This window comes from Bos grunniens, chromosome 8, assembly GCF_055505025.1.
Source record: "Bos grunniens cultivar Pamir isolate PY7600 chromosome 8, Bosgru_T2T1.0, whole genome shotgun sequence".
Taxonomy (NCBI): domain Eukaryota; kingdom Metazoa; phylum Chordata; class Mammalia; order Artiodactyla; family Bovidae; genus Bos; species Bos grunniens.
The window spans coordinates 44,001,343-44,029,024 of NC_141172.1; the positions used below are offsets into that span (position 1 = coordinate 44,001,343).

The 27,682-nt window shown below is 41.7% G+C and overlaps 2 protein-coding genes across 16 annotated transcripts in view; both read left to right on the plus strand.

Moving 5' to 3' along the window:
* TJP2 (tight junction protein 2) overlaps positions 1-13,973 on the plus strand; it is a 127,955-nt gene extending 113,982 nt beyond the window's left edge. For 5 of the 15 annotated variants that reach the window (XM_086415436.1, XM_086415437.1, XM_086415434.1 and 2 more), the window contains 6 exons: positions 5,680-5,780; positions 6,986-7,198; positions 8,462-8,572; positions 9,744-10,073; positions 11,549-11,634; positions 13,044-13,973. In XM_086415436.1, coding sequence (XP_086271562.1) covers positions 5,680-5,780; positions 6,986-7,198; positions 8,462-8,572; positions 9,744-10,073; positions 11,549-11,634; positions 13,044-13,209 — 1,007 coding nt within the window. In that variant the 3' untranslated portion in view covers positions 13,210-13,973. Of the gene's footprint in view, positions 1-197; positions 687-5,679; positions 5,781-6,985; positions 7,199-8,461; positions 8,573-9,743; positions 10,074-11,548; positions 11,635-13,043 lie in introns of those variants that run through there. The other 10 variants (XM_086415439.1, XM_086415440.1, XM_086415438.1 and 7 more) reach the window with 3 other exon arrangements.
* A 6,925-nt stretch (positions 13,974-20,898) lies between these two features.
* The window catches only part of ENTREP1 (endosomal transmembrane epsin interactor 1), a 111,019-nt gene continuing 104,235 nt past the window's right edge, over positions 20,899-27,682 (plus strand). Inside the window, exon 1 of the mRNA XM_086415451.1 lies at positions 20,899-22,353. The gene's annotated coding sequence lies outside the window, so the exon portion shown is untranslated. The remainder of the gene's footprint in view (positions 22,354-27,682) is intronic.

Consider the following 27,682-nt stretch of genomic DNA (forward strand, 5'->3'; position numbering starts at 1 on the left):
TTCTGTAATTAATATTATCTTTACTGTTTTTATTACAGCAATAGCTAACAGTGGTATAGCCTTTCACGGGTGCTGTCTTATTAGGCCATAGGAAAGGCCAGGTGATTTCTGCATGGTCACACATTAGTGTATGGCTGAGCCAAGACTAACACTGTGGTGTCTCTGACTGTGTGTCCAATATTCTATATACTTCACAGCTGCTGCTGCTGCTAAGTCGCTTCAGTCATGTCTGACTCTGCGCGACCCCATAGATGGCAGCCCACCAGGCTTCCCCGTCCCTGGGATTCTCCAGGCAAGAACACCGGAGTGGTTTGCCATTTCCCTCTCCAATGCATGAAAGTGAAAAGTGAAAGTGAAGTCACTCAGTCATGTCTGACTCTAGCAACCCCATGGACTGCAGCCCACCAGGCTCCTCCGTCCATGGGATTTTCCAGGCAAAAGTACTGAAGTGGGGTACCATTGCCTTCTATCCTAATGCTGAATGGGGTCTTATGTTGCCATTCCTCCATTTAACAGATAATTCATTGAATTTGAGGTCCATGTGATTGTGACTGATGTTAAATCTATGCCCACTTCATTTCCCCCCACCTCCTTACCTTTGTGTAAGTCCATTGAATGGCTAGGAGTGTCCCTCAGAGAGTTGAATTTGGGATTCATGTGAGGATCTGAGATAGCAGGCAGGGAAATAATGAGTTGTAGAGGAAGAGCCAGGCTGAGGGAGGCTAGATGCTGGCCACTTCATTGGTCTGCCTTTGAGTCAGCTTCATTTGCTGACTCAGTCTTCAGGATGGGTAGAGCAGGGTGCTGAGTAACTTACAAAAGGATGGCCCTTTCCAGCCTAACTAGTTTAACTCTTGAAACTCCGTGGATGGCCCCACTGAGCACTTTATATGCCCTGTGTCTCAGCCTGGCCAGGTTGTGACTTGATGGTGTATGCCAAGGCCAGAATCCAAGGTTGTTGGGTTTTTTTAAATGATTTTAAATTAACAGCATTTATGGCCTTTAAATGAATTAATAGGGGCTTCCCAGGCGGTGCTAGTGGTAAAGAATCTGCCTGCTAATGCAGGAAATGCAAGAGATGCAGGTTTCATCCCTGGGTCCAGAAGATCCCCTGGAGGAGGAAATGGCAACCTGCTCCGGTATTCTTGCCTGGGAAATCCTATCAACAGAGAAGCCTGATAGGCTACAGTCCATGGGGTCACAAAGAGTTGGACACGACTGAGTGACTAGAACAACAACAACTAAGCAACAAGAATCAGATTTACATCAGTGACAATAGTCATCAAGCAGTGCCTTCACACACACAATGAATCAATAAGTGGGGAAAATAGAGCAACTGTGATGAACAGTAATTCAAAATCAAGGCTTGTGTTGCAGGTGGATTAACTCAATGAATATCTTTCTTTTTTCCTTGTTGCACAGTAATGAGAGAATCCCATTTTCCATAGATGAGTATTTAAATTTGACAGTATTAAAATGACTCTCCTTGAAGTTACTATGTATAAAAGTGATTGAGTAGGAGAACTGAAGATCTGTACAGTGTCATGATAAATTGTTAGTATTTCAGATGTAGGACAAATCAGGGCTTAGTATGATATTAATAGTAGCTGGTTACAAGAAAAACTAGCATTGCTAGTTTTTGTTGATTTACTTTTTTTGTACTGTTATGCTTAATATTATGTCTTGCTCATTTTTGAAAGGTATAAATTATTTTGTCTTTTGTTTTTTAACATATATCCATTACTATTTTTACAATATAGTCAAATACCTTTTACCTAAAAAATAAAAATTAAAAAAATTAAAGCAAAATGACTCTTCTTGCACATTCAAGGTACTTCTCAATTATGCAAAGATGACAAGGGAAACTTTATTCTGAGATTTGCCCAAAAGCAAGTTAATTTGTCAATGTAAATTAAAATGTTAGGCTTCCCAACCTTCCCCCATTACTTTAAAAAAGTTACTGTAGAATAATATATTTTGCATGCACATGTTACAAAAATTATTTTTTAAAACATGAAGTTTACATTACATAGAAGCACTTAGTTTGTGATTTAAAGACCACAGAAATGGAATTGTGGACTTAGAGATCCATGCAGAGCCATCCTTTGTGTCAAATTGTGGGATTTTTAAAGTACCACAGGATGGCCCAGCACTTTTCTCAGTTTCCCAGATTTCATTAATGTGAAATTTGTAACTTACAGATCATGACTTTAATTATATTAATTTAAAATTAATGTACAATGCAGTCCTAAGACTTTGGAAATGCTGAATAAATGCTATTCATTAGTGATAGTATTTTATACTTTTTCAAAGTCTTTAATTGTTACATATTGTAAACATTTTTCATTTCCATAATGCAGTGTTTGAGAAAGCCTAGTGAGGAGGAGTGAATCTTGTACCAGTTAAAAATACCCGAACTGCAATAGGCAATTTTTGATTTCCCAAGGATATGTAGGGGCACTACGGACCACAGGAAGCAGGTGGAAGTTGCCAGTCTCCCTGGCTGGGCACCTTGGTTGATGCCTGTCCATTTAGAGTCCCTCTAAATGGTAACCCTGGATAGCATTTTTGAAATTTAATTTATATACCCTATAATTCACCTGATTTAAGCATGCAGTTCAGTAGTTTTTAGTATATTCTGGAGAAGGCAATGGCACCCCACTCCAGTACTCTTGCCTGGAAAATCCCATGGACGGAGGAGCCTGGTGGGCAGCAGTCCATGAGGTCGCTAGGAGTCGACTTCACTTTCACTTTCACTTTTCACTTTCATGCATTGGAGAAGGCAATGGCACCCCACTCCAGTATTTTTGCCTGGAGAATCCCAGGGACAGAGGAGCCTAGTGGGCTGCTGTCTGTGGGGTCGCACAGAGTCGGACACGACTGAAGCGAGATGTATAGCCATCACTACCACCAATTTTGGAACTTCTCTATCGCCCTGAAGAGAAACCTCCTACCGTTACAGTCACTTCTGACTTCTCTTCACCCCTCCAGCCTCACATGTTGCCTTTGTCACCTTATGCTGTTGAACAGCCTCCTCGGTTGTGGAAGGAGAAGTAGCGCCGAGGGCACCCGTGCCTAGGCTGGCGATGGACGCCCTCAGAAGCCCAGGACTCCCGGCCGTGGTAGAGGCTGAAGGAAGCTCCTTCCAGTATCTCACCTTCTGGAGTTTGAGAGATGTATTTAGTCTCTCCAAGGAAGCATGAATCTAATCCAGAGGTTGGAAATGACAGGAGTTAACCTAATGGCTTGTAGTCAAAGAATCTGAGAAACCTAAAGAGCAAAAGTCAACAGTAAACCAAAGGAACTTGATTCTAAGAGAAAGGAGGGCACCATCATGGCTGTGCTCCCACCTCTTAAAGAGAAGTAAAGTGCATGATCTGAATGCCACCAACTCAGTTAGAAATTACTGTTTTTTCTTTTTTTCCATGCACTAGACTTCAATATGAATTCAGTAAGAGGCTTCTGGCTTGTTTCATTTTATCAGGGGGCATGAACATACTTTCTGCATTTCACAAATGGCCCTTTTAATTTTAGGTTTTCCCCCTGATAAATAGAAACTTTACTCATCTTAGACTTCTGCATAAAGCTCAAAAAGGTAGCTGGACATTCTGTGTACATTTAGTGGAGATCACTCATTTTGTCCCTGGGGTGCCCAATGTCACTTCTGTTACCAAGAGGATAGTAATCTTTACACGGTACTGTGATAAGGCTTCCCAGATGGCACTTGTGGTAAAGAACCCGCCTGCCAATGTAGAAGATGCTGGCGATGTAAGTTTGATCCCTGGGTTGGGAATGAACCCACTCCAGTATTCTTGCCCGGAGAATTCCATGGACAGAGGAGTCTGGCCGGCTGCAGTCCATGGGGTTACAAAGAGTCAGACACGACCAAGCGACTAACACACACACGGTAAGGGTACAAAAGTTCAAGGAAACAAGGTTGATTTTCTTTTAGTTGTCCAAAGTATCGGTTTATTCTAATACTATAAATAATTAATAGCCCAGGAAATTGTCAGCTTGTTCAGGATTTTCCAAGGTCAATGTTGGGACTTTTTAAATGACAGAATGCTGTATGTTACTGGGAAGAAAATCTTGAAGCAAAATTGCTTACAAAATTTGCTTTCTGGTTCTTTGGAGTTATTTATAGAGAAGTATGCAGACTTCAGGATAGGTGGAGCAGGCTGCCTAACAACTTTCAGCAACAAGATCCAGTTTTCTTTGGGGTGACACATAATGGGCTTAATAATAGGCCATGATGATGTAGCTCTAAAAAGAACTGATTTACCTGGAGTTTGATCATTTTAGGTCCAAAGTATTGCTGAAGAATGATCACATGTATTTTACTGGTTGATATTTTATCCTGGTGCTCCCAATTCATGTTTCAGATGGGCTGAGTCACGCAGTGGCTGAAGCCATAAGCTCTAAAAGCAGACTTCTGAGTTTGCATCCAGGCTTTTCCACTTGCTTGGTGTGAGGCCTTAGACTAGTTACTTTCACTGCTGTGCCTCAGTTTTTTATCTATAGAATGGGGATGATAGCAACACCCACCTTGCAAGGTTTGTTTAAGCATAAAATGAACTAATCCATGTAACGTATTTAGGAAAGTGCTTGGTCAGTCCTAGTAAGTGCTATTATGTAGGAAGCATTTGGTTCAGAATAGAAAATGTATGTCCCATGAATACACACACCTGTAGAGTTTGGTTAGTCTGTATCTATATTCTGAAATGTTTAAGCCTATCAAAATGACATACATTTAGTTTTTTATTGGAGATAAACAGTACATTGGTATATATTTTTCTTTTACTGTTCATGTCTGTATATTGATTTTTTAAATATGTACTTTTATATTTTATTTAGATGTGTTATTGTTGCCCCTGAAAGCACACTCTTTAAAAATGTATTTTTTTAATTTATTTTTTAATTGGAAGAAAATTGCTTTACAGTGTTGAGTTGGTTTCTGCCATACAACAACATGAATCAGTTATGATTTTATATATATATATGTATGTATACACACACACACACACACACACACACACACACACTGTCCCTCTTGATCCTCCTTCCCCCTTTCCCATCCCACCTGCTCTAGGTCATCAGAGTGCCATGCTGGGTTCCCTGTGTCACAGAGCAGCTTCTCCCTAGCTATCTGTTTTACACATGATAGTATATGTGTCTGTGCTACTTTCTCAATTCATCCTACCCTCTCCTTCCCCTGCTGTGTTGACAAGTCTGTTCTTTACATCTGCATCACCATTCCTTCCTTGCAAATAAGTTCATCAGTACTATTTTTCTAGATTCCGTATACATGCGTTAATATGTGATATTTGTTCTCTCTCTGACTTACTTCACCCTGTATAACAGGCTCTAGGTTGATCCACCTTACTACAACTGACTCGAATTCATTTCTTAAAAACATATTTTTTAAAGGTAGCTTTTCTGAAAAATAAACATAAATCCATTTTTAGTTTTATGACATCCACCTATAACGCAGACTTCAACAGATAGATGGTAATAGCTTTAATATATTCAGTTGAAAGAATAGTGTTCAACTATGTGCCAGCTTTCTCTTCCATTTGCTAAAGTTTTAACTGAAATATGACAAGTTAGGGTAAGTTATGTCCAATAAGTTTTCTAATAAACGTGAAATTGAGGCACACCTTTTGGTTTACATTTCTGTAGCTACAATCAACCTCAATTCAGCCAACGACAGCTGGTTTGGCAGCTTGAAAGACACGATTCAGCATCAGCAAGGAGAAGCAGTCTGGGTCTCTGAAGGAAAGGTAGGTGACACAGATGCTCTGCTGTGAGGTGAGAGTCTGTGGTCTGAATTTTTTTCTCAAGAGGGTAGTGAATGTAGTAAAACCATGCACATTTCGAGTAATCTCAACATATGCTTCAATTGTTCAAAAATTTGTAAATTCTCTGGAAAAGTAACAAAATGAAGGGACTTTTACAAGAAAAGCAGAATGGGATATATGCAGCCCTACATTCACTTCCCTTTTGCTTTTAATGTAGTAACTAGTGTTGTGTTCCAAGCACACTAATCAGAGCTTACAAGACCTTGTGCTGAACTCCACAGCTTATTACCAAGGACCTGGGGAACCCAGAGTGGAGATGAGGCGTTAGGTTGAGGGCGTGGAGAACATAGTTAAAAATTAATAGAAGGAAGAAAAGCTAATGGAATTGGAATCGTTGTGTTCGAAAGAAGGTTGGCAGAAGATGAGTTCTAGGGTTTTGAGTAGGTGATGAGAGAGCGCTAGAATCTGGTACAGGCTCCTAACCTTGGCTCACTTCTCATCTGTGGAGGAAGTTCTCACAGAGCCCTACTGCAGGAAGGAAGCAGAGAAACTATAGAATTCCCTGTGGTACTAGGAGCCCTTGGTGCTGGTATTCTGTGGTCCAGCTGAATTGAGGTTGTTTGTGAGACATTCAAGGTACGATTTTGTTGCCTAAGTGCCTCTATTACCAGTTAATGGTTGAGTCCTAGCCCTGCCCTTGGGGAACTGCATGTTCAGTCAGAGTATCTAGCATGTACTGACTGCTTATGCCCACTGCGGCTCTGTGCTAGCCTCCGTGGGGAGAACAGGCTGAGCACGATGGAGCTTCTGCCTTCAAGGATTTGAGAATCTCGTGGGTGAGTGGAGAGGCATACAGCTCCAGACAGCATGCACTTATCCCTGGGAGACCAGTTCAATAGAAAAAACTGGAGGGGAGCCAGATTCTGGAAGAAAAACGCACAATGTGAGGAAGCCTGATGGATGGTGGCAAGGAGAGATAGGGTTGGAGGGTTTCTAATTTAAGTCTCTACACAAAAATTTACATAGTCATTTAAAGCCAAGTGATTTCAGGAAGATAAAGGTGAACTTCCTTTTCTCGAACAAGTCAAGGTTTCAGTCCCTTGGCTGTGCCCTTGGGAATTTTCTTGAGTCCTCACTCCCAGGAGCCATGTCAGATCCCACTGACCCTCCGAAACAAATTCCTCTAGATGGAAGGGATGGATGATGATCCCGAAGACCGCATGTCCTACTTAACCGCCATGGGCGCGGACTATCTGAGTTGCGACAGCCGCCTCATCAGTGACTTTGAAGACACCGACGGTGAAGGAGGTGCCTACACTGACAATGAGCTGGATGAGCCAGCTGAGGAGCCGCTGGTGTCTTCCATCACCCGCTCCTCGGAGCCGGTGCAGCATGAGGAGGTGAGGCGAGGCAGGCCTGGGCAGGAAAAGGAGGTTCTGGTGTTTCACTCGAATTGCTCTGGCCAACAGCTTGTTCAGGATGCTGAGGCAGGTATTCCTAAGGGTTGGAGTGGAGATGTCTAGGGAGCCTCTCATTCCAAGCTAATGCCTGTGTGATTGTGGATATGGTCCAGAGGGGAGTGGGACAGGAACCCAGTGCTGGGAGAGGCTGAGTGATCAGCACTCACCCCACAGATGCCCCTGGGCACGATGTCGTGATGTGAGGCCAGCTGTCCAAATTACCAGTGGGGCATTGTTTTTAAATACAATATTGTTGTATTTACTTGTAACCTTTGATTAGGTCTCTCTCTGTACTCTTAGGTATCTGTGCTTTTTCTTCTCCACCCTACCTTTAACCTTTCTAATCTTGCCAAAACTCCTGAGTGTTTCCCCATCAGTTTCCTTCTCTCTTGTATTTCAGTTTTTTAATTGAGTTTATTGATTAATTATATGTCTGATCTCGCGTACTATGCATCCACTGGCCAGTGAATAGACTGCTTCTGTGATTCTAGAAATCACATTGCTAGCACTAAGTTAGGACCAGAGCAGTTATGGGTTGCACCTCAGAGAATACTGGGATAATGACCTTTGCAGACAAAATTCTCCACATATTTGGATTTCTGTGGACTTCTCTTCAGCAGTTTAGGTTGTTTCAGTGAATTCTGTTTTTTACAATATAGAAGGACCAAATATGTAAGTTGAAAGGAGGAACAATTCACCATGACAAAAAAAAAAATTAGTATATACTGTCGGACAAGTCATAAAAAGTAAATTAACTCATGAATGTCTGCAGATACAGTTGAGCTAATGCTTTAAAATGTTAACAGCTGGTGGTCAGGTAGTTAAGACTCCACACTTCCACTTCAGGCATGTGGGAAACTAGCATGATGGATGCCACATGGTGCAGCCAAAAATGAAAAAAAAGAATAAAATATTAACAGCTGTTAGTGACAAAACTTTACAAAAACCTCTTGTTTTCTTACTATAAAGGGAGAGATGCAGCTAGTTTTGGAAAAAATGTTCCTTAAGCACTTGCTAATGGGAGAATATACCAGGTATCTGCCTTTTTAGTAAAGAAGCACTGGGTCAGGAGCTCAACTTACGCACATTAGGAACCTTAACATCTTAATTCCCACAAGTTCGAAGAACTCCAGCAAAGAAGACCAGTGCTCTCTTCTTCCTGCTGGGATGTTCTTGTTGTGAATGAACCTTTATGTCTTGTAGAGCATAAGGAAACCCAGCCCAGAGCCACGAGCTCAGATGAGGAGGGCTGCTAGCAGAGATCAACTTAGGGACAATAGCCCGCCCCCGACATTCAAGCCAGAGCCGCCCAAGGTACGTGGCTGGGAAGCCCAGGATGGGAAGGAGGAAGAAACACATTGAGCTCACCTGGAGCTCCAGCGTAGCCAGGGCAGAGCATGCACAGTAAGATGGCACTGGATTATGGTTTTGACCAACTGGGTTCTCCACTGGAGCCTATCTTTTGGGTGAATCCAAAAAATTAAGAAGTGGCAAAAACATAAAATGGAAAGGCAGTTTTAGAAGAGGGTACAATTTTAGGACTGTTAGTGTTTGTTTCCTTTTGTTCTTTATTTGTTTGTTTGTTTATGTAGAAAGAATAAAAGTTGGATGACTACTGCATGCCCGGAATCACCTGTCATAGAATCTGTTTTTCTTCTTCTATCCAATTAAATTTTTCTGCCCACAATCTGATTTAGATGCACCTGAAAAAATCCTTCCTGGTGACTTGCTAAAGAAAACAGTCACCACTGTTGTTTACAGTGCCTCTCGTTATGAGGACAGTTTATTTTTTAAGTAAACCATTGTCCAGAAAAGACTCAATGTGAGGACACACGTCGTATGATTTTTCATCCTCTCTGAATCACAGATATAACTGTGGCTTTCTCTTAGAACCCAGTAAAGTTTCTCTTCCTAACTCAGTGCTTTAGATGAGAAGAAAGTAATAACTCATTGTGAGCTCTTAGAGGTAATTGGTGACCTAATAATATAGATGAGTGAAAGTTTACAAGCGGCCTAGGATGGAAGTATGAAGACAAAGTGGCCATCAGCATGATATTCTCCCTTACCGCTCCCCACCCCAGTCTCCTCACTTCTGGGTGGACCTCTGGGCCAAGGCACGTCCCCTCAGCATGGTGTGAACTCAGGAGCCACCCTTCCATCCTGAAGCCTGACTTGTTCTGAGGTCCTCTCTAAGATTCAAATCTCCTCTAGGGCAGAGTTAGGTCTGATCCACCTCTAGCACTTGCAGGCCTCGCAGCACCCTCTTGGTTTCCTCGAGCCCTTAATACTTTTCTGTAGGGAGTGAGGTAGGGCTTTGGATGCCAGATCTTGGCCATGTACCTTGTCGTATTTGATTTCTTGTTGGAGTGGAATTTGTTGACCACCTTTGGAAACTGATCAGGAAATGGAGTGTATTAAATCACTAATAGAGATTTGAAAATAAACGGAAAGCTCAAGGTTAAAACTATGTCATTGCTCTCTGCAGGCCAAAACCCAAAACAGAGAAGAATCTTTTGACTTCTCCAGATCTTATGAATACAAGTCAAACCCCTCAGCCGCTGCTGGTAACGAAATTCCAGGGGCATCTACCAAAGGTTGTCCTCCTCCTATTGCAGCGAAACCCACTTTTGGGCGGCCTGTACTGAAGCCCTCCACTCCCGTCCCTCCCCCAGAGAGTGAGGAGACGGGAGAGGGCAGTGAGGAGCAGCACAATGCTCCCAAATCTGTCCTGGGCAAAGTAAAAATATTTGAGAAGATGGATCACAAGGCAAAGTTACAGAGAATGCAAGAGCTCCAAGAAGCACAGAATGCAAGGGTAATTGTTTTCAATCACTGGGTCATTTTAGTGTGTCAACAATAAGAATTTTAAAGAAGTTTCATTGCAGTGTAGTGATTTACAGTCCTTTTGCCACTGCTGCAAACATGAAAGGGTATGTTGACGTGCGTGATACAAAGGCACATCCTATGGGTGTGTCATTTTCAGATTGCCAGCTATTAGCACATCCATTTTTCTTCCAGTCAAGAAAACCTGACATTGCAGGTGAATAGGATTCTGCTCTTTGTGCTTCAGAACTTTATATTGGGTTCTGGAATAGGAAAGCGTGACAAGAAAATCTGTGGCCTCTTCAACATTATTTTTCACTGTAACATTTGTTAAGTAAAGGTTTCTGGAGCATTTTGGCCCAGTGGTTATGGGAGTTTTCTTCATTTAAATTTGTCACAACAATTGTAGTGCTTCTGAGCCTTTTTCTTTTTTAGAGGGTAGGGAAAAAGAAGGATTTATTACCTGCAGCAAGTAAGGAGAACACAAGGGATCTTTTCCCAAAGCAGTCTCTGAACTGCGAATTTGGGGAGGTTTAAGACTAAGGCTATGTGCATGTTCATAAGGGGGCTTGAGCAGATAAGACTTCAGCATGGAATTGGAACAGAGGTTGACCGAGTCCAGGCTGTAGTTGATTGAAGTCAGGAGGGTCCACATAATTCCATCGTCCAACTGGGAGGGGGCCTTAGTTCCTGGTGTCAGGACTTATTGGAACTCAGGTTCTTTATGTCTCATTGCAGAAAGAATTCAGTGAGAGACAAAGTAATTAGTAACAAAGTGGATGTATTTAGAGAGATACATCCCACAGACAGAATGCAGTCTGTCTCAAAAGGCAAGAGTGGCCGGCCCTGGGAGAAGCAAACACTTTGGACAGAGTGTGGGCCATCTCAGAAGACAAGAGATGACCCACGCTCTTTTTCTTTTTTGCTTCTTTTGGTGGTAAAATATACATGGAACTTACCATCTTTAACATTTTTAAGTGTTCGGTGGCATTAGTATGTTCACATTTTTGTGTAACCATCTCTATCATTGGTCTCTAGAATTTTGTCATCCTCCCCAACTAAAACTCTGTGTATATTAATTATTCCTCATTTTCCCCTCCTCCAGCCCATTAACCACTGTTCTGTTTTCTGTCTCTATGAATTTGACAGCTCAGGAGCCTCACAGAAGTGGAATCATACAATATTTGTCTTTTTTGTGGCTAATTTATTTCACTTAGCATAGTGTCCTAAAAGTTCAACCATGTTGTAGCATGTGGCAGACTTTCATTAGTTTTAAACATTTTTCCTATTTGACATTTACCACTAGGCATCACATACAACTCTGGAAACTAGAGGTTTGCTTCTGTTTTTCCTCTTCTTGGCTAAAATGGGATTGGAGAATGGAAGCAGCAGGAAATGAGCAAGCTGACTGGCTAGTCATTCATCCCTTCCCTCTTATTCTTTTTTTTACCCCCGTAATCTCTGCAGATTGAAATTGCTCAGAAGCATCCTGATATCTATGCAGTTCCAATCAAAACACACAAGCCGGACCCTGGCCCACCCCAGTACACAAGGTAAGGGCTGCTCTGAGGGTATAGGTCTAAAAAAGGGGCTTATGTAGGACTTTGATGCTTAAGAATTTTTTTTTCACCTACATTTCAAAGTAATAAGAAAGTTTGTTTTTTAATTCCTCCTGGTAAACTGTTTACTTATTCAGTCAAATTTAATTATGAAGACCATAGAGTCAAAGTTTTATGGTAGTGTTGATTGCATGCTAAAACTAACATAGTGTTATTGTTTAGTCGCTCAATCATGTCCCACCCTTTGCGACCCCATGGACTGTAGCCGACTAATCTTTTCTGTCCATGGAGTTCTCCAGACAAGAATACTGGAGTGGGTTGCCATTTCCTTCTGCAACACAGTGTAATCACTGACAATCCAAGTCAGTCCCATTAGACCCACTGGAGCCATGTGTGTGCATGCTGAGTCACTTCAGTTGTGTCCAGCTCTTTGCAACCCTATGGACTGTAGCCCACCAGGCTCCTCTGTTCATAGGATTCTCCATGCAAGAATACTGGAGTGGGTTGCCATGCCCTCCTCCAGGGGATCTTTCCCACCCAGGGATAAAACCAACATCTCCTGCAGCTTCTGCATTGCAGGTGGATTCTTTACTCCTGAGCCACCGGGGAAATCCAATTGGAGCCACAGATGCATTAAATTGTGTTAAGATAGTTCGTGAGCAAAATTCCTGGGGTTTAGATGCCAGTTGTTTCATTGTTAATATTTTCTAGCTGTTGGCCAACAAGCTCAGTAATCCTTTTGTGTCACTTAGCAAAGTCAGGCTGTGTGTGAGCTGTGGTCTGAGGGAAAGGGAACATCAATTGACTGGTGTTGGTAGGATGCCTTCTGTTTAAAGTGCTGCATAGGCAGTAGTGATTATCAACAGAGTCTTCTTGTTGAGGTTTTACACTGGATCATTTCTTGCATCCGAGAATAGGAAACAAAACCGCATTTTCTTGCAGCCATTCTGATTGGAAACTAGAGTCTAATTTTACAGCAATAGAAAACTAGAGGCAAGTTTCTTCTTTACCAATCAAATAGTGGCACAGCTGACCAGGAGGCCCCTGGCAACAGAGGGGGACTTGGTATAATTGACCAAAACTGGTGAAGAACTCACTCTGCTTGTGAACTTTTAACCAGTGATCTCAGGAAGACACCCTCATCGGGCTGGAGGGTTCTTAGGTCAGAGAGTATGTGTCTGTCTTCCCCACTCACTACTTGAGTGAGTATTGGCTTTGACCTGTTATTCCTATCCTCAATTCCACCACTCTGTAAACCTGGAACGGGGCCAGGAGTGCCCTGGTTTGTCAGCAGGGTGTGACTCAGGTAAGTCATCTGTCCTGGGCAGTTGCCCACTGCATGCAGCACAGACGGGCACGGAGGCCTGAGCTTTGGGCTGCATGTAACCCTCTCTCTTTGTTAGTTCCAGGCCCCCCGAGCCACAGACAGGCCCTGCCAGGCTTTATCAGGATCCCAGAGGAAGCTATGGCAGTGATGCTGAGGAGGAGGAATACCGGCAGCAGCTGTCAGAACACTCAAGGCGCGGTTATTACGGCCAGCCTTCCCGATACCGGGACACAGAATTATAAGGCCCAAGTTTTGACTCCTGTGTGCTCCGCGGCGTTCCCTCGGAGCAGTGCTCCCACCAGGCAGGGAGGATGGCTCTTTCCAGTTTCAGCGCACTGTGGTGATGGCGGAGCACCTCCTGGGGAGCCCAGGGGCCTGCGTCTGGGGAATTGAGGGCTTTGGGCTCAGAATTAAGAGAAATACTACAGTCTGATACTGTTACCTGCTTCCACGGACCAAAATCTGTATTAATTCTGTTTGCATATTTTTAACATGTATATTAAGAAATGATAACTATTTTTCCTTATTAATAGCTGCCTTCCAGAACTGTTTCAGTGAGAGACGGAATGTGAAAAAGATAAATAAAAAATACTGTCGGACTCAAAACTAAACTCAAAGAAGTATTTTATTACATTTCTTTAAGTGCCTTTGATGAGTAGTGTCTTCAGTTTTCTTCCTTTGAAGCTTTATGCAAAGCCATAATGGACTAAAATATTTTGACTAAATTTTTATACCTGTTTCAGAGCTATGGTTTTCTCTGCACTATCATCTTTTTAAGGCATTTGTCTTTATAATATTTTCCATAAATTCTGACTGTATATTATAATGTCTATACTTGGTAGTTTGGCTACCCGTGCAAAATAGCTCGAAGACTGGGAAGTTAATATAGAAATATTTTGTCTGTTTAAAATCATGTGCTCCACAAAAGCAGAAAAATGCATTTCCAAAAATGTGTACATTGACAGCCAGTTTTATAATTTAATAAAAAGGAGGACATTGCAATCAATAAGGTGCTTAGTGGTGAATTTCTATGTTACATCCTGTGTTAAAGTGCATCTTTTATTTCAGTTACTGATCATGAAAATGAAAACATAATAATTGCAGAATCATAGTGTGTGCTGTGACCATTGCTGCCTAAATAGATAGTTCTTCTATTGTTGGCCATGTGGATTATTTCCATTTTTTTTTCTTTTAATATGAAATGCACATTTTTATATATAATACATTTTTATATTAATATATCAATGAGCAGCATTTTAATCCTTTGCAGCAGATAGGTTCTCTGAAATGGAATTACTGAATGAAAGCAGAGGAACATTTTTAAGGCTCTTGGTGTTTACTGCCAAATTGCTTCCTAGAAAAGTTGCATCAATTTATACTCCTGTATTCACTCTTTAAAAGCTAAAATATGTTTGAAATAAAAAAAAATTAGGAATTTAGGCTTGTGTAAATTGGAATTGGAAGTACCTTGAATTTAGGAAAGGAGAAGAGTCTTGGTTCCATTATGGGCTTTTTGTAGTATGAATTGACACAGTCAGCACATGTTTTAGTTGAGCTGGAAATTCAGCTTACTCATAACTTAGTTATATTATAAATGTATCCTTGGTTGTGTCTGTGTGAGTTCGGGTGCTGTAATTTATAAACTATTTAGTGTGACACCGTGAGTTGAGCAGGTTTCAAGGCACTGACTCAAACCTGCATATTTCATAAATAAAAGCCACCTTTTGTGGATAGAAAAAAATGGTTAAATATATGATGGTTTGGTTTGCTTCTGCTCTTTAAATACAGGAATGAGTCCTTTTGCAAACTTCGGGAGAAGAGGAAAGGAAGCTTTTGAGCAGGAGCTGCGCTGTCCCTGGCTGCAGCACTTTTCTGTGAAGAGTTAGGTTGTACGCTCAGAAAGGAAGGATCTCTGTTCCCTAGAATGTTCCAGCAGTGCCCAGTGGCTCATCAGTGTCTGCCCTCAGTTCAGTTCAGTTGCTCAGTCATGTCTGACTCTCTGCGACCCCATGCTCTGCAGCATGCCAGGTTTCCCTGTACTTCACCAACTCCCAGACCTTGCTCAAACTGAAGTCCATCGAGTCCATGATGCCATCCAACCGTCTCATCCTCTGTTGTTCCATTCTCCTCCTGCCTTCAGTCTTTCCGAGCATCAGGGTCTTTTCTAAGGAGTCAGTTCTTTGCATCAAGTGGCCAAAGTATTGGAGTTTCACCTTTAGCATCAGTCCTTTCAATGAATATTCAGGACTGATTTCCTTTAGGACATACTGGTTTGATCTCCTTGCTGTCTGAGGGACTCTCAAGAGTCTTCTCCAACACCACAGTTCAAAAGCATCAATTCTTCGGCGCTCAGCTTTCTTTATGGTCCAACTCTCACATCCATACATGACTACTGGAAAAACCATAGCTTTGACTAGACAGACCTTTGTTGGCAAAGTAATTTTAATATACTGTCTAGGTTGGTCATAGCTTTTTTCCCAAGGAGCAAGTGTCTTTTAATTTCATGGCTGCAGTCACCCATCTGCAGTGATTTTGGAGCCCAAGAAAATTAAGTCTCTCACTGTTTCCATTGTTTCCCCATCTATTTGCCATGAAGTGATGGGACCAGATGCCATGATCTTAGTTTTCTGAATGTTGAGTTTGAAGCCAACTTTTTCACTCTCCTCTTTCACTTTCATCAAGAGATTCTTTAGTTCTTCACTTTCTGCCATAAGGGTGGTGTCATCTGCATATCTGAGGTTATTGATATTTCTCCCAGCAATCTTGATTCCAGCTTGTGCTTCATCCAGCCCAGATGTAAATTCTCATGATGTACTCTGCATAGAAGTTAAATAAGCAGGGTGACAATATACAGCCTTGACGTACTCCTTTCCCAATTTGGAATCAGTCTGTTGTTCCATGTCCAGTTCTAACTGTTGCTTCTTGACCTGCATACAGATTTCTCAGGAGGCAGGTAAGGTGGTCTGGTATTCTCATCTCTTTCAGAATTTTCCACAGTTTATTGTGATCTACACAGTCAAAGGCTTTGGTGTAGTCAATTAAGCAGAATTAGATGTTTTCCTGGAACACTGTTGCTTTCTCAACGATCCAGTGGATGTTGGCAATTTGATCTCTGGTTCCTCTGCCTTTTCTAAAACCAGCTTGAACATCTGGAAGTTCACGGTTCATGTATTGCTGAAGCCTGGCTTGGAGAATTTTGAGCATTACTTTACTAGAGTGTGAGATGAGTGCAATTGTGTGGTAGTTTGAACATTCTTTGGCATTGCCTTTCTTTGGGATTGGAATGAAAACAGACCTTTTCCAGTCTTGTGGCCGCTGCTGAGTTTTCCAAATTTGCTGGCATATTGAGTGCAGCATTTTCACAGCATCATCTTTTAGGATTTGAAGTAGCCCGACTGGAATTCCATCACCTCCACTAGCTTTGTTTGTAGTGATGCTTCCTAAAGCCCACTTGACTTCACATTCCAGGATGTCTGGCTCTAGGTGGGTGATCCACCATCCTGGTTATCTGGGTCATGAAGATCTTTTTTGTATAGTTCTTCTGTGTATTCTTGCCACCTCTTCTTAATACCTTCTGCTTCTGTTAGGTCCATACCATTTCTGTCCTTTATTGTGCCCCTCTTTGCATGAAATGTTCCCTTGGTATCTCTAATTTTCTTGACAAGGTCTCTGCTCTTTCCCATTCTGTTGTTTTCCTCATTTCTTTGCATTGATCACTGAGGAAGGCTTTCTTATCTCTCCTTGCTATTCTTTGGAATTCTTCATTCAAATGGGCATATCTTTCCTTTTCTCCTTTGCCCTACCCCTTTTAAATTCATAGTCAGCTTTGTCCTGGGGAGGATTTAAGGCTGCCTACAATATATATGGAAGTTAAATTAAAAAAATGGGTACTAGGCAAATGAAGAGAGAGGAAAGACTATCAGAATAGGAAGGACAAACATGAGTGAGGATAGTGTTTACTTTACATGGAGGAAGGGAGGGGAATTTTTCCAGAAATCTATCCCCTCCCCTTTTCTTTTTATTCTGTGGGATCTCATTTTGCATTATGCGATCGTGACCACATTCTTGCTAGGATTTGGGAGGTCCATTCCTTTCTGTGGTCTTCCCTCGTGGCTCAGTTGGTAAAGAATCTGCCTGCAATGTGGAAGACCCAGGTTTGATCCCAAGGTTGGGAAGATCTGGAGAAGGAAATGGCAACCCACTCCAGTATTATTGGGCTTCCCAGGTGGCTCAGATGGTAAAGTTTCTACATGCAATGCTGGAGACCCGGGTTTGATCCTTGGGTCAGGAAGATCCCCTGGAGAAGAAAACGGCAACCCACTCTAGTACTCTTGCCTGGAAAATTCCATGGACAGAGGAGCCTGGTAGGCTATAGTCCATGGGGTCACAAAGAGTCGGACACGACTGAGTGACTTCACTTCGACTTCACTTATTCCTTACTGTGTTCACTGTAGGGCAGTAGCATCATTCCAAGGACCATTCAGTAAAAGTTCTGGAGAAAGCACTGAAAACTGCAATGTAGAAACTGCCCTGCCTTCTGATCTAATCCAGAAATAAAATTCTAGAGCACTCAGGACCATTGCCTCTCAAATAGCAATATGACCTGTATGAATCCCCAAGGAAAATAAGTTATCCGTCTTTCTGCAAAATCTGTTTTACTCAGAGTTGGGGGTGGGTGTTTGAAACACAAGGTAGATCATGCGGCAGAGTGCAGATCTCCCACGAGTGTGCAGGCTAACATGGGGGACTTAAGTGATATTTTGTATCCTCACAGGTCTCTGGGGCACCTTCCGCCCTCTGAAACTCTCCAAATCTGCATGGTAGTCTTGCTTCAGCAGCAGCATCTTACAAAATTACAGCATAACCTGCCTGTCCCTCACTTTACTGCTTCTGTCAACCTTGACTTTGTGTGATGAATGAAACAGCAGTAGTTGTGCAGTGGAGGATGGGGGAGATTGTTACTCGGATCACAGAACCCACGACCAGGTTTTGAGTGTAAGTAGTTTGTTTGGGAAATGCAGGTAAACTGCAGTGGAGACCAGAACTTAATCCCGCGCCACCCTCCACCCCTACACACACCCAGGAAATTCAGCTGAATGGCATGAAACATGTGCCTCAGAGTTTTCCCATCCAGGTGATGGGAGAGCCAGGCTGTTTGTCCTAAAACCAGCTGGCTTTAGACTGACTGACTGCTGCTCAGGTCAAATATGCTTGCATTGATGGGGGAGAGGGTGTCCTGACCCCCTCCCTCTCCTCAACTCCCCCTTCCTTCAGGCAAAGCAATGCAGATGCTGGCAGTTGGCAGGCTGGAGCAGGCAGTGGTGCACGTCCTGAGGAACCCTGATGCCACGTATGATGGTGATGATTGGACTATGAATCTACTGAGGCCTCCAAGGTGAGGGGTTTTTTTTCTGTCTGGTGTCTTAGAAACATGGGGGAACATGAGAAGAACTAGGGAACTATCCCCTAGGAAGAGTGGAGCAGGAAAGCCTACTCCCTGTATTAGTCTTCTCCCGAGAAACAGAACCAGCAGGATGTGTATATACAAAGAGATTTATTTTAAGGACTTGCTCCCACTGTTGTGGAGGCTTGTGCTGTGCTGTGCTTAGTTGCTCCGTCCTGTCTGACTCTTTGTGACCCCATGGGCTGTAGCCTGCCAGGCTCCTCTGCCCGTGGGATTCTCCAGGCAGGAATACTGGAGTGGGTTGCCATGCCCTCCTTCAGAGGATCTTCCCAACCCAGGGATCGAACCAAGGTCTCCCTCATTGCAGGTGGATATTTTACTGTGTGAGCCACTAGGGAAGCCCAAGGAGGCCTGATGCTGCTGCTGCTACTGCTGCTAAGTTGCTTCAGTCGTGTCCGATTCTGTGCAACCCCATAGATGGCAGTCCACCAGGCTCTCCCATCCCTGGGATTCTCCAGGCAAGAACACTGGAGTGGGTCGCCATTTCCTTCTCCAATGCATGAAAGTGAAAAGTCAAAGTGAAGTCCCTCAGTCATGTCCAACCCTCAGCGACCCCATGGACTTCAGCCTACCAGGCTCTTCCGTCTATGGGATTTTCCAGGCAAGAGTACTGGAGGCCTAGTAAATCCCAAATCAGCAGGCTAGGTCAGCAGACTAGAGACCCAAGGAAGACTTGGAGGCTTACTGGCAGAATTCCTTCTTGCTCACGGAAGATCAGCTTTTTTCTGTGTTCATGCCTGACTTGAGGCCTACCCACGTTATAAAGGATAATCTATTTTTATTCTAAATCCACTGATTAGGATGTTAAGCTCATCTCCCGAACACCCTCATAGAAATATCAGAATAACGTTTGACCAAATAATCTGGCCACCATAGCGCAGTCAAGTAGACACAAAATTAACCATCACAGTACCCTTCACCTTGTAGACTACCCATGTAGCTGTACCTCTCATCCGGTGGTAAAGCTGAATGAACCAAGAGAGGGAAAATTATATTTACACCTCTTTATAGATTCTATATGGTACACATTTCACATGGCATATATTATCTATATATTTTGTTTTAAATAAGAGTATGTACAAAAGCCTTAAAAATGAAAAGCAAAGAGGGGATATATGTATATCTATGGCTGATTCATACTGAGGTTTGACAGAAAACAACAAAATTCTGTAAAGCAGTTATCTTTCAATTAAAAAATAAATTAATGAATAAAAGGAATTCAAATAATAGTGTTGAGAAATCCCCATAACAGTAAGGTAGTTGACATTTTAAAATAACATTTAGTGAAATAAATGAAGTTTAAAATAAAAGGCTGAATGGCAATTAAAATATATATGTGTATGTATGGAGAGGGAGCTCTTCACATTGCTATCCTAGCTTTTTTAAGTCACCTCTGTATGTATACAGGTATAAGATTGACACAGTTCACATTCCCAGACTAGTAGTGATTGCGATGGCAGCAGTAATAGTTTGGTATTTGTTTTGTACAATAAAAAGTGTGACGTGGTTTCATTGCTTCTGCTCTGTCTTCAGATGTTGTTCTACCTCAGAGAGGACCAGAGTCCAGGTTCCTCTGACCTGAGCCTGAGTCTCTCTCTAGGAGGAATGATTGGGGAAAAATACATTGACTGATGTAAATCATCCTTGGAGAGATGTGTTGAGTTAATGAGAGTAGATCTGTCTCTGAGGAAAGAGAAAGGAGTGGAAAGAAGGAGGACTTGGAAAAAATAAGAGGAAAGGGCTGGAGCTGGACTAGAAACTTCTGAACCTCCTTTCTCTTCCTTCCCAGAACCTGCACTGAATGCTCTTTTCTCTCCACCCCTCAGCCATTCTAAAACAACCCTGTTAGGGACTACCATAAGTATACATGGACCAAATGATCTGGTGAATACGCAAAAACCCCATTAGAAGCCTAAGAAGAGGGAATTACAGCAAAGATACTTCAGAAGGGTTTGAGAGAGGGGATGGGTGTGTGTGTGTGTGTGTGTGTGTGTGTGTGTGTGAAGATGGGTTCTGAATCTTTCCAAATGAATGCCCCTTTGAGCCAAAGTGAATAGAATTTAAGGCATTTAAAAATAATCAAAATGATGTTTTATACCAATAAATACACTCGTATGTTACTACTCAAAAATAGTATGATGGGCCAGGATATAAAGCTGCTAATCCAGTCCCTTCCCCAAATCAAATGTTAGTTCCCCCAAGAGCCGGTTCCCTCATTCATTATCCCTGTCCTGCTGAGGCAGCCCATAGAGCTTACAAGTTCAGATTCTGGATTCAAAATAATTTTATGTTTAAACCCCAATTTTGTCAAGTATAGCATAGAACCTTAGGCAAGTTGCTCAACTATGTTTAAGGCTCAGGTTTTGCATTTATAAAACAGGGGTAGAAACCTTAACATTGTGTTGTGGGTTTTGTGTGACACTTTAATCAAATGATATGTGTAATATGTTTGCAGTAGTAGCTGGCACGGAGAAGGCAATGGCACCCCACTCCAGTACTCTTGCCTGGAAAATCCCATGGATGGAGGAGCCTGGAAGGCTGCAGTCCATGGGGTCGCTGAGGGTCGGACACGACTGAGCGACTTCACTTTCACTTTTCACTTTCATGCATTGGAGAAGGAAATGGCAACCCACTCCAGTGTTCTTGCCTGGAGAATCCCAGGGATGGGGGAGCCTGGTGGGCTTCCGTCTCTGGAGTCTCACAGAGTTGGACACGACTGAAGTGACTTAGTATTAGTAGTAGTAGTAGTAGTAGCTGGCACAAAATAAATGTTCAGTAAGTGTAGCTAGTAATATTCTCAGTCCCATATCAGTTTAGAAATCTGAGTGGTGTCTTTGATTTTCTTATTTTTCTTCCAAAAGATGACCTACTTTATTCTACATAAGAACTATTTTTACTTTGTCCCTCTGTCCCTTTTCCCACAGCCACTACCCTAGTTCAGCTGGTTATAAACTCTCTAATTCTCCACCTAGCTAGCAGGCAGAATCATCTAACATAGACCTAAGAATGTCTCCTTGCTGCTTCAAAAAAGAGCGATGACTTTACACTGCTTAGGACAACGTTTAATTCTTTCATGTTTTATTGAGATATAACTGACATGTAGTACTACTGTTAAGTTTAAGGCATGCAACTTGTTGATTTGATACATTTACATGTTGCAGTAGGATGACCACCTTGGTGTTAGCCCCTTTCATGTTATATAATTATTGTTTCTTTTTTGTGATGAGAACAATTAAGATCTAGTTTCTTAGCAGCAAAGTTTAATCTTTATTATGGCATTCAGGTATCCTACAAGTTCCCTTGATACTGCATCACTGGTTCCACTTCACCCCTCTCTGTATCTATGTTCTTTGCCATATGACTTTACAGTTTCTTCCACTAAAGAGTCGGAATCTATCTCCCCAACCCTTGGCTTTGGATTGATCATGTGGCTTGCTTTCCTGTACCTCTGCCATTCTATTCCAGGGAACACCTCAGACCACCTATTGTTTCCTGGGCAGGGTGAGAGGAATGTGGAGCAGAAACATTCTAGATAAGCTCAGCTTAGATATGAAAAATATTATACAAGTGTTGTGTGCAGTCACTGAGTTTAGGGTCGTTTGCTTTATAACAATAGACCCCCACAGCCTTTTTCCGGAGAAGGCAATGGCACCCAACTCCAGTACTCTTGCCTGGAAAATCCCATGGGTGGAGGAGCCCGGTAGGCTTCAGTCCATGGGGTCGAGAAGAGTTGGACACGACTGAACGACTTCCCTTTCACTTTTCACTTCCATGCATTGGAGAAGGAAATGGCAACCCACTCCAGTGTTCTTGCCTGGAGAATCCCAGGGACGGGGGAGCCTGGTGGGCTGCCGTCTATGGGGTCGCATGGAGTCGGACACGACTGAAGCGACTTAGCAGCAGCAGCAGCAGCCTTTTTCAGGTAAGTTTCTCCTTCAAAGCCCACGTATATTCTAATCTCATAGAAGGATATGTCCCCAGTACATTTCTTGAATTATCTGTTTCTTCTGCTGGGAATACCTTTCTTTTTTTCACCATTTTTCAGAATCCTAGTCATCCTTCCAGATTCAGGTAATGTATCACATTCTCTGTCAGCCCTTCTCTGATGCCCTCAATCAAATTTAACACTGTCTCCTTCAGTAAGTTTCCACAGCCCTTCATCTGTATCCTCTGATATCCTAGTTATCAGTGTATAGAACTACTCCCCACTCCCTCCTCCACTTGCTTAAAAGGGATGTTTGTTGTATGTGTGTGTCTTTTACTCATCATTGTATCCTCTTCAGTGTCCTGCATATATTCCAGAAATGTTTGTTGGAAAATGGAATGAATGAATGAATAAATAAATTGAAATATATCTGTCCAAAAGCATGTCAGTGATATAAGATTTTCTAACACTGTACCCAGTTAAACTTCAGCATTGACAGCACTGATATAAACTGGAGAACATTAGTAAAACAAATTGAGAAAATCAAAGAACTTAGTTTGGCTAAGAAAAGACAGGCTAATATCAAAGTATAGTTTTCAAAAGGATAAAATTTTAATTCTCATGCAAATATAATATGAATCCTTGTCAAAGTTTTTTTAATACTGTTATTTAATGAGGCAACCAGTAAGATATTAGAATTGGTTTAAAGAACATCTGAGGAACTAGCTATGGATAAGTAATTATTAAGGAATATCAATTAGGCTAAGAATTCAGAGTTACATAAAACTAGTTAATATCCTACAGGATAGTAATTGATAACCTTTGTCTTTATTTTTTCCACCAGACAAAAATTATTTGCATCTCTACCAGACAAAGAGCTACACATTAGCATGTGATTTCACTATGTCTGGGAACTTTGATCAATATTTTTAGCACTCATCAGTCTCTTTGTGAATTATTATGCTTAAGAGTCACACAAAGTATTTTGTAGACTCTGAAAGAGATTAATTCTCTAAATGTGAATTATAGCAGGGGTTCTGGTAAGCTAAGTCAGTTAAAAATATTTATTGAGTGCATGGGTGTGCAGATAAACACAAACACTATGTCCTCTGACCTATTCTTTGCCTTTCAGAAGTTTACATTACAAATTCTTTTATTTGCATGAGAAATTCCTCAGTTGACAGTCTGATTTGTTCTTTGCAACAGCCTATATATATTAAGAATAGCGGGTGTGGCTATGCTAGTTTTATAAGTAATCCATAACTGAGTTGAATAAATTGTTTAGAATCCTTCACTAATAAAAAATACATATAGTTTGGATTCAAAACAAAGTTTTCTGCTTCTGAGTCCAGTCTTCCAGTGTTTCCTTCCAGAGGCCATTCCTATAGGATCTCTGGAAATAGTTTGTTGATCATGTTGTATTATATTCTACTTACAATTTTGAAAGAAGCACTTTTAAACTGAGCCTGCAAATTGCCAGAAGCTATGGAACTAATCTAGTTCACAAACATGTTTTGTTTGGCCTGCCCAAGGTGATGGAAAATTTGTTTAATTTAAAAATCAGTATATTTTATATACAAGTCAAGATTTGGGGCTTTTCTTTATAAAATGGTAGATTTGGCAGTTTTGGGTGCACATCATTATAGGACAGTTGCAGGCGGGAGCTGCATGTTTTCAGCCCAATGTGGAACCCCCCCACCCTCACTGGCCAATATGACCTTCAAGACTGGTGAGGACATTGAGTTTGCAACCCTCCTTCCCCTCCCCTCATGGATGCTGGGTGTGCAGCGTCCATATAACTGCAAGGGACGCCAGCATTCTGAACATGCAAAAGGAAGTCTGCTCCTCCCTGGCATGGTTTTCAACTTCCTCTATAAGATGGGCCAGAAATTTCACTTGGCTCTAGAAAGCATTCATGAGTATATCTCTTCAAGTCCTACATTCCATGGCTACTACAGTTGAAATGTGTTGGAATAAAAAATCGAGATTGGGAGAGGGTGGCAAATATATTTTTGTTGCTTAGAAAATTGGCTCCCAGAACTCTGCTGAATAAGGACCAAATGAGATTTCTTCCACCTTTGTTAGCCAGATGATTGTAGAGGTCACATTTGTGGCCTTGGTCTGAGGAAATGCGTTCTGAAATATTCTCTATAGAAATAAGAATGTAGTCTAGGACATTGCAGAGGATTAGATAATGGTTTTAGGCCCAGCTGCTGGAATTATCCCTCAGTCTGGATTCCTCTTCAGGTCAAAATGAATTAACATTTCATAAATTAATCAACCCTTATCCATCAACAGATATGCATGTGACAGAGGGGAGCAGGGCCAACTCTTTAGTTTTCATGCAGTTATACTAACTGGTTGGAAGGAGGGTAACATTCTGTGGGATTGCTGCACAGATAACTGAGCTCAGAGAGGAAGAGGGTCCTGTGAGACAGAACCTGAAAGGCTGGGGTAGAGTTACTCATGTCCATCCATCCTGAATTTAGAGGAAATGCTGGCATCTCAGCTGATCTGGCTACAATGACTCACTGGTTCTGGGACCTGGGGTAAATTGCCTGAGCTGCAGGCTCCTCGTGTACGAAGTAAGGATTGCGGTATGTCCTTCTACAAAATGTGGTGGTGAGAATTAAGTAAAGAGACTACCTAGTAAAGAGACTACCTAAGTGACTGGCCCAGTGTAAGCACTACAAAAATATTAGCCCAAACTTAACACCAGTGTATGTCATCTTCCTTTCTTTACTGACAAAGCTTAGGGAGTAGAATTCCTCTGAAGGCAGTGACTTCATAAAGCATAGTAATTGAGGATATCAGCCCCTGAGCAGACTACCTGTGTTTGAATCCCTCTCTGAAAACTACTCGTTAGTGATCCTGGGCCAATTGTATAACATCTTTGTTATAGCCTCAGTTTCCTCATCTGTAAACTAAGCGTAAAATTTGCATCTATCTCAAGAGGTTGATTGTGAGGGTTACATGCTCTAATCCAGGTTATTTCTTAGCACAAAGCCTGGCACATGAAAAAATAAGACAACAAAGATTTTTCATCTGTGGAGTATGAAGTAGAGTCTTAGAGTCTCATGTTTTGTTGTTGGAGCAGAACTGGTATACATTTTTTGCAGGATGACATAACAATATTCATCAAGACCCTTCAACATGTTTGCCTTGGATCAACAGTTCTACTTCAAGAATTTATACTGAGAAAATAATTACTGTTTGAAGATAATTGTTTTTATGAGAAAAAACTTGGAAATACCCTAAATATTCAACAATAGGGGCTTGCTTTAAATAAACTATGGTGTATACATGAAACATTATTCAGACATTCGTTCATTCAATAAGCATCCATTGAGCACATAGGTTGAGAGAATATCTTTGTAAAATCTAGGTATACAGGTATCTTTTTTAATGGAGCTGACATTTTAATGATTGGTGACCTGGAATAAATAGATAAAAACTTTTTTTTTTATGCTGGGTTGTGTTAGTACTATGGATGAAAATGGAAAGGGTGTTGTGATAAAGAGTGACCAGGGGTGGGTCAGGGGAAGCCTGACTCAGATGACTTTTAAGTAGAGCTTTACATGGCAAGATGGACATTAGAAATCACTATTTACATATGCCTGTATTTCTTGACCTGAAAAGATACTACAATCCCTATTTTTTTCATAAAACCGTAAGTGTTGGGGTAAGGTCAAAGTCCAAAAGAACTGATATTGATTAGAATTTTTTCCCAGCTACTAGTAACTGAAAACTCAACTCAAAGCTGATATTATAATGAAGTCAGTTGATTCCTGTAACTGAAAAGGCTGGATTCCAGGGGCTCAATGACATTCTGGAGGGCTTGGTTTCTCTCTCATGCATTCTGTAGAGTTGCTTCTTCTCTCATGATCCCCAGATAGCTGCCAACAGTCCCTGGGGCTCTGTTTCCTCATCTCACGTAGAATGTAGAGAGCATCTTTGTTTCACTGTCCCAGAAAAAGACATGAACTTCACTGGGGTTGCTCTGGTTTGGGTCACATGAGCACTCCTGAACCAAATTCCTTGGCCAGGGTGATGGGCTCCAGTGGTAAGCTGAAGCCATAAGGGATAATGGAACTGACAGTGAGGCAATCCCTAACCACCAGGCCGAGAACTAGAGGGAAAGACAGATGCCAAAAGAATTTGGGCAGACTTTTCCTGGAGAAAGAGGGGAAAGTTCTGGGTAGCAAATACCAGTTGTTTGTATACAACAGCAACAAAACTCCACACCATAAAGTGAATAGTGTTTGTATCTCTGAGCTTTGGATAATGGAATTAGTGCCAATTTTTACTTTTCTTTTTTAAAAAAAATTTATTAAAGTATAGTTAATTTATAATGTTATGTTAATTTATTCTGTACAGCAAAGTGGCTCAGTTATATATGTTTATATATATATAAAACATATATCAGTTATATATGTTTATATATATATATAAACATATGTGTGTGTGTGCATGCTAAGTGTCTTCAGTCGTGTCTGAGTCTTTGCAACTCTATATGTCTGATTTTTTTTTTTTTTACGATGAGAATACATTCATTTTATAACTGCAAGAGAACAAAGCTATTTCCATTTTTTAAATCTGACAGAATGAAGAAAAGGCATTAAGTGAATAAAGGCTGCTTTTTTTTAGCCTCTGTGTACTAGCTCTCTACTCTAAATTTACTTCTTCTCCCCTAAAGCACTGTTTTTACAGCAAAACCGGTGATTCTGGCCTTTTCCCTGTGTGAAAAGGAAGGCCCTGTGACCTGGCTTCCAGCATGCACAGAATCTCCCTCCTCCCCACCCAGTTTCTCTTAATGTAGCAGCGTGCCTGCCGGCTTGGCTCGCTACTTCAGATGTGCTATTCCGAGCCGCTGTAATCATTCAGCCAGTTGAAAGTTCTCATCGGTGACAGCTGAGATCCCTCAAACTAAGAATAGGACTCTGACTGATGAAGGAGGATGACAGTGAAGGGACCACAAGGAACGGCACTTGCTTCCTGCCAGGGAGTCCTTGAGACCTGAACTCAGCTTTGTGCTTGGATTCTAGATTTTTCATTTGTCTGTGGTTTTGCAGTCCGCGTGTTTCTGTGACGTCTTGTCAGCTGCATCTTCACAAAAATAACATGGGCTGGAGAGGCTTATCAAGGGTCTCAGAGGATGTTCCTTCTCAGCTGGGCTTCCAGCTGAGTATAAGTTTGCCAGACAATTCCTACTGTACTTTTGGGAACTTTTTCTTCAGAGCCTTTTGATTTGAGGCAAAAAAGATAATTTTGCATTTTCAAAGAGCTTCTTAGAGAGACCCAACAAAACTCTCTGCCCTCTTTGCAC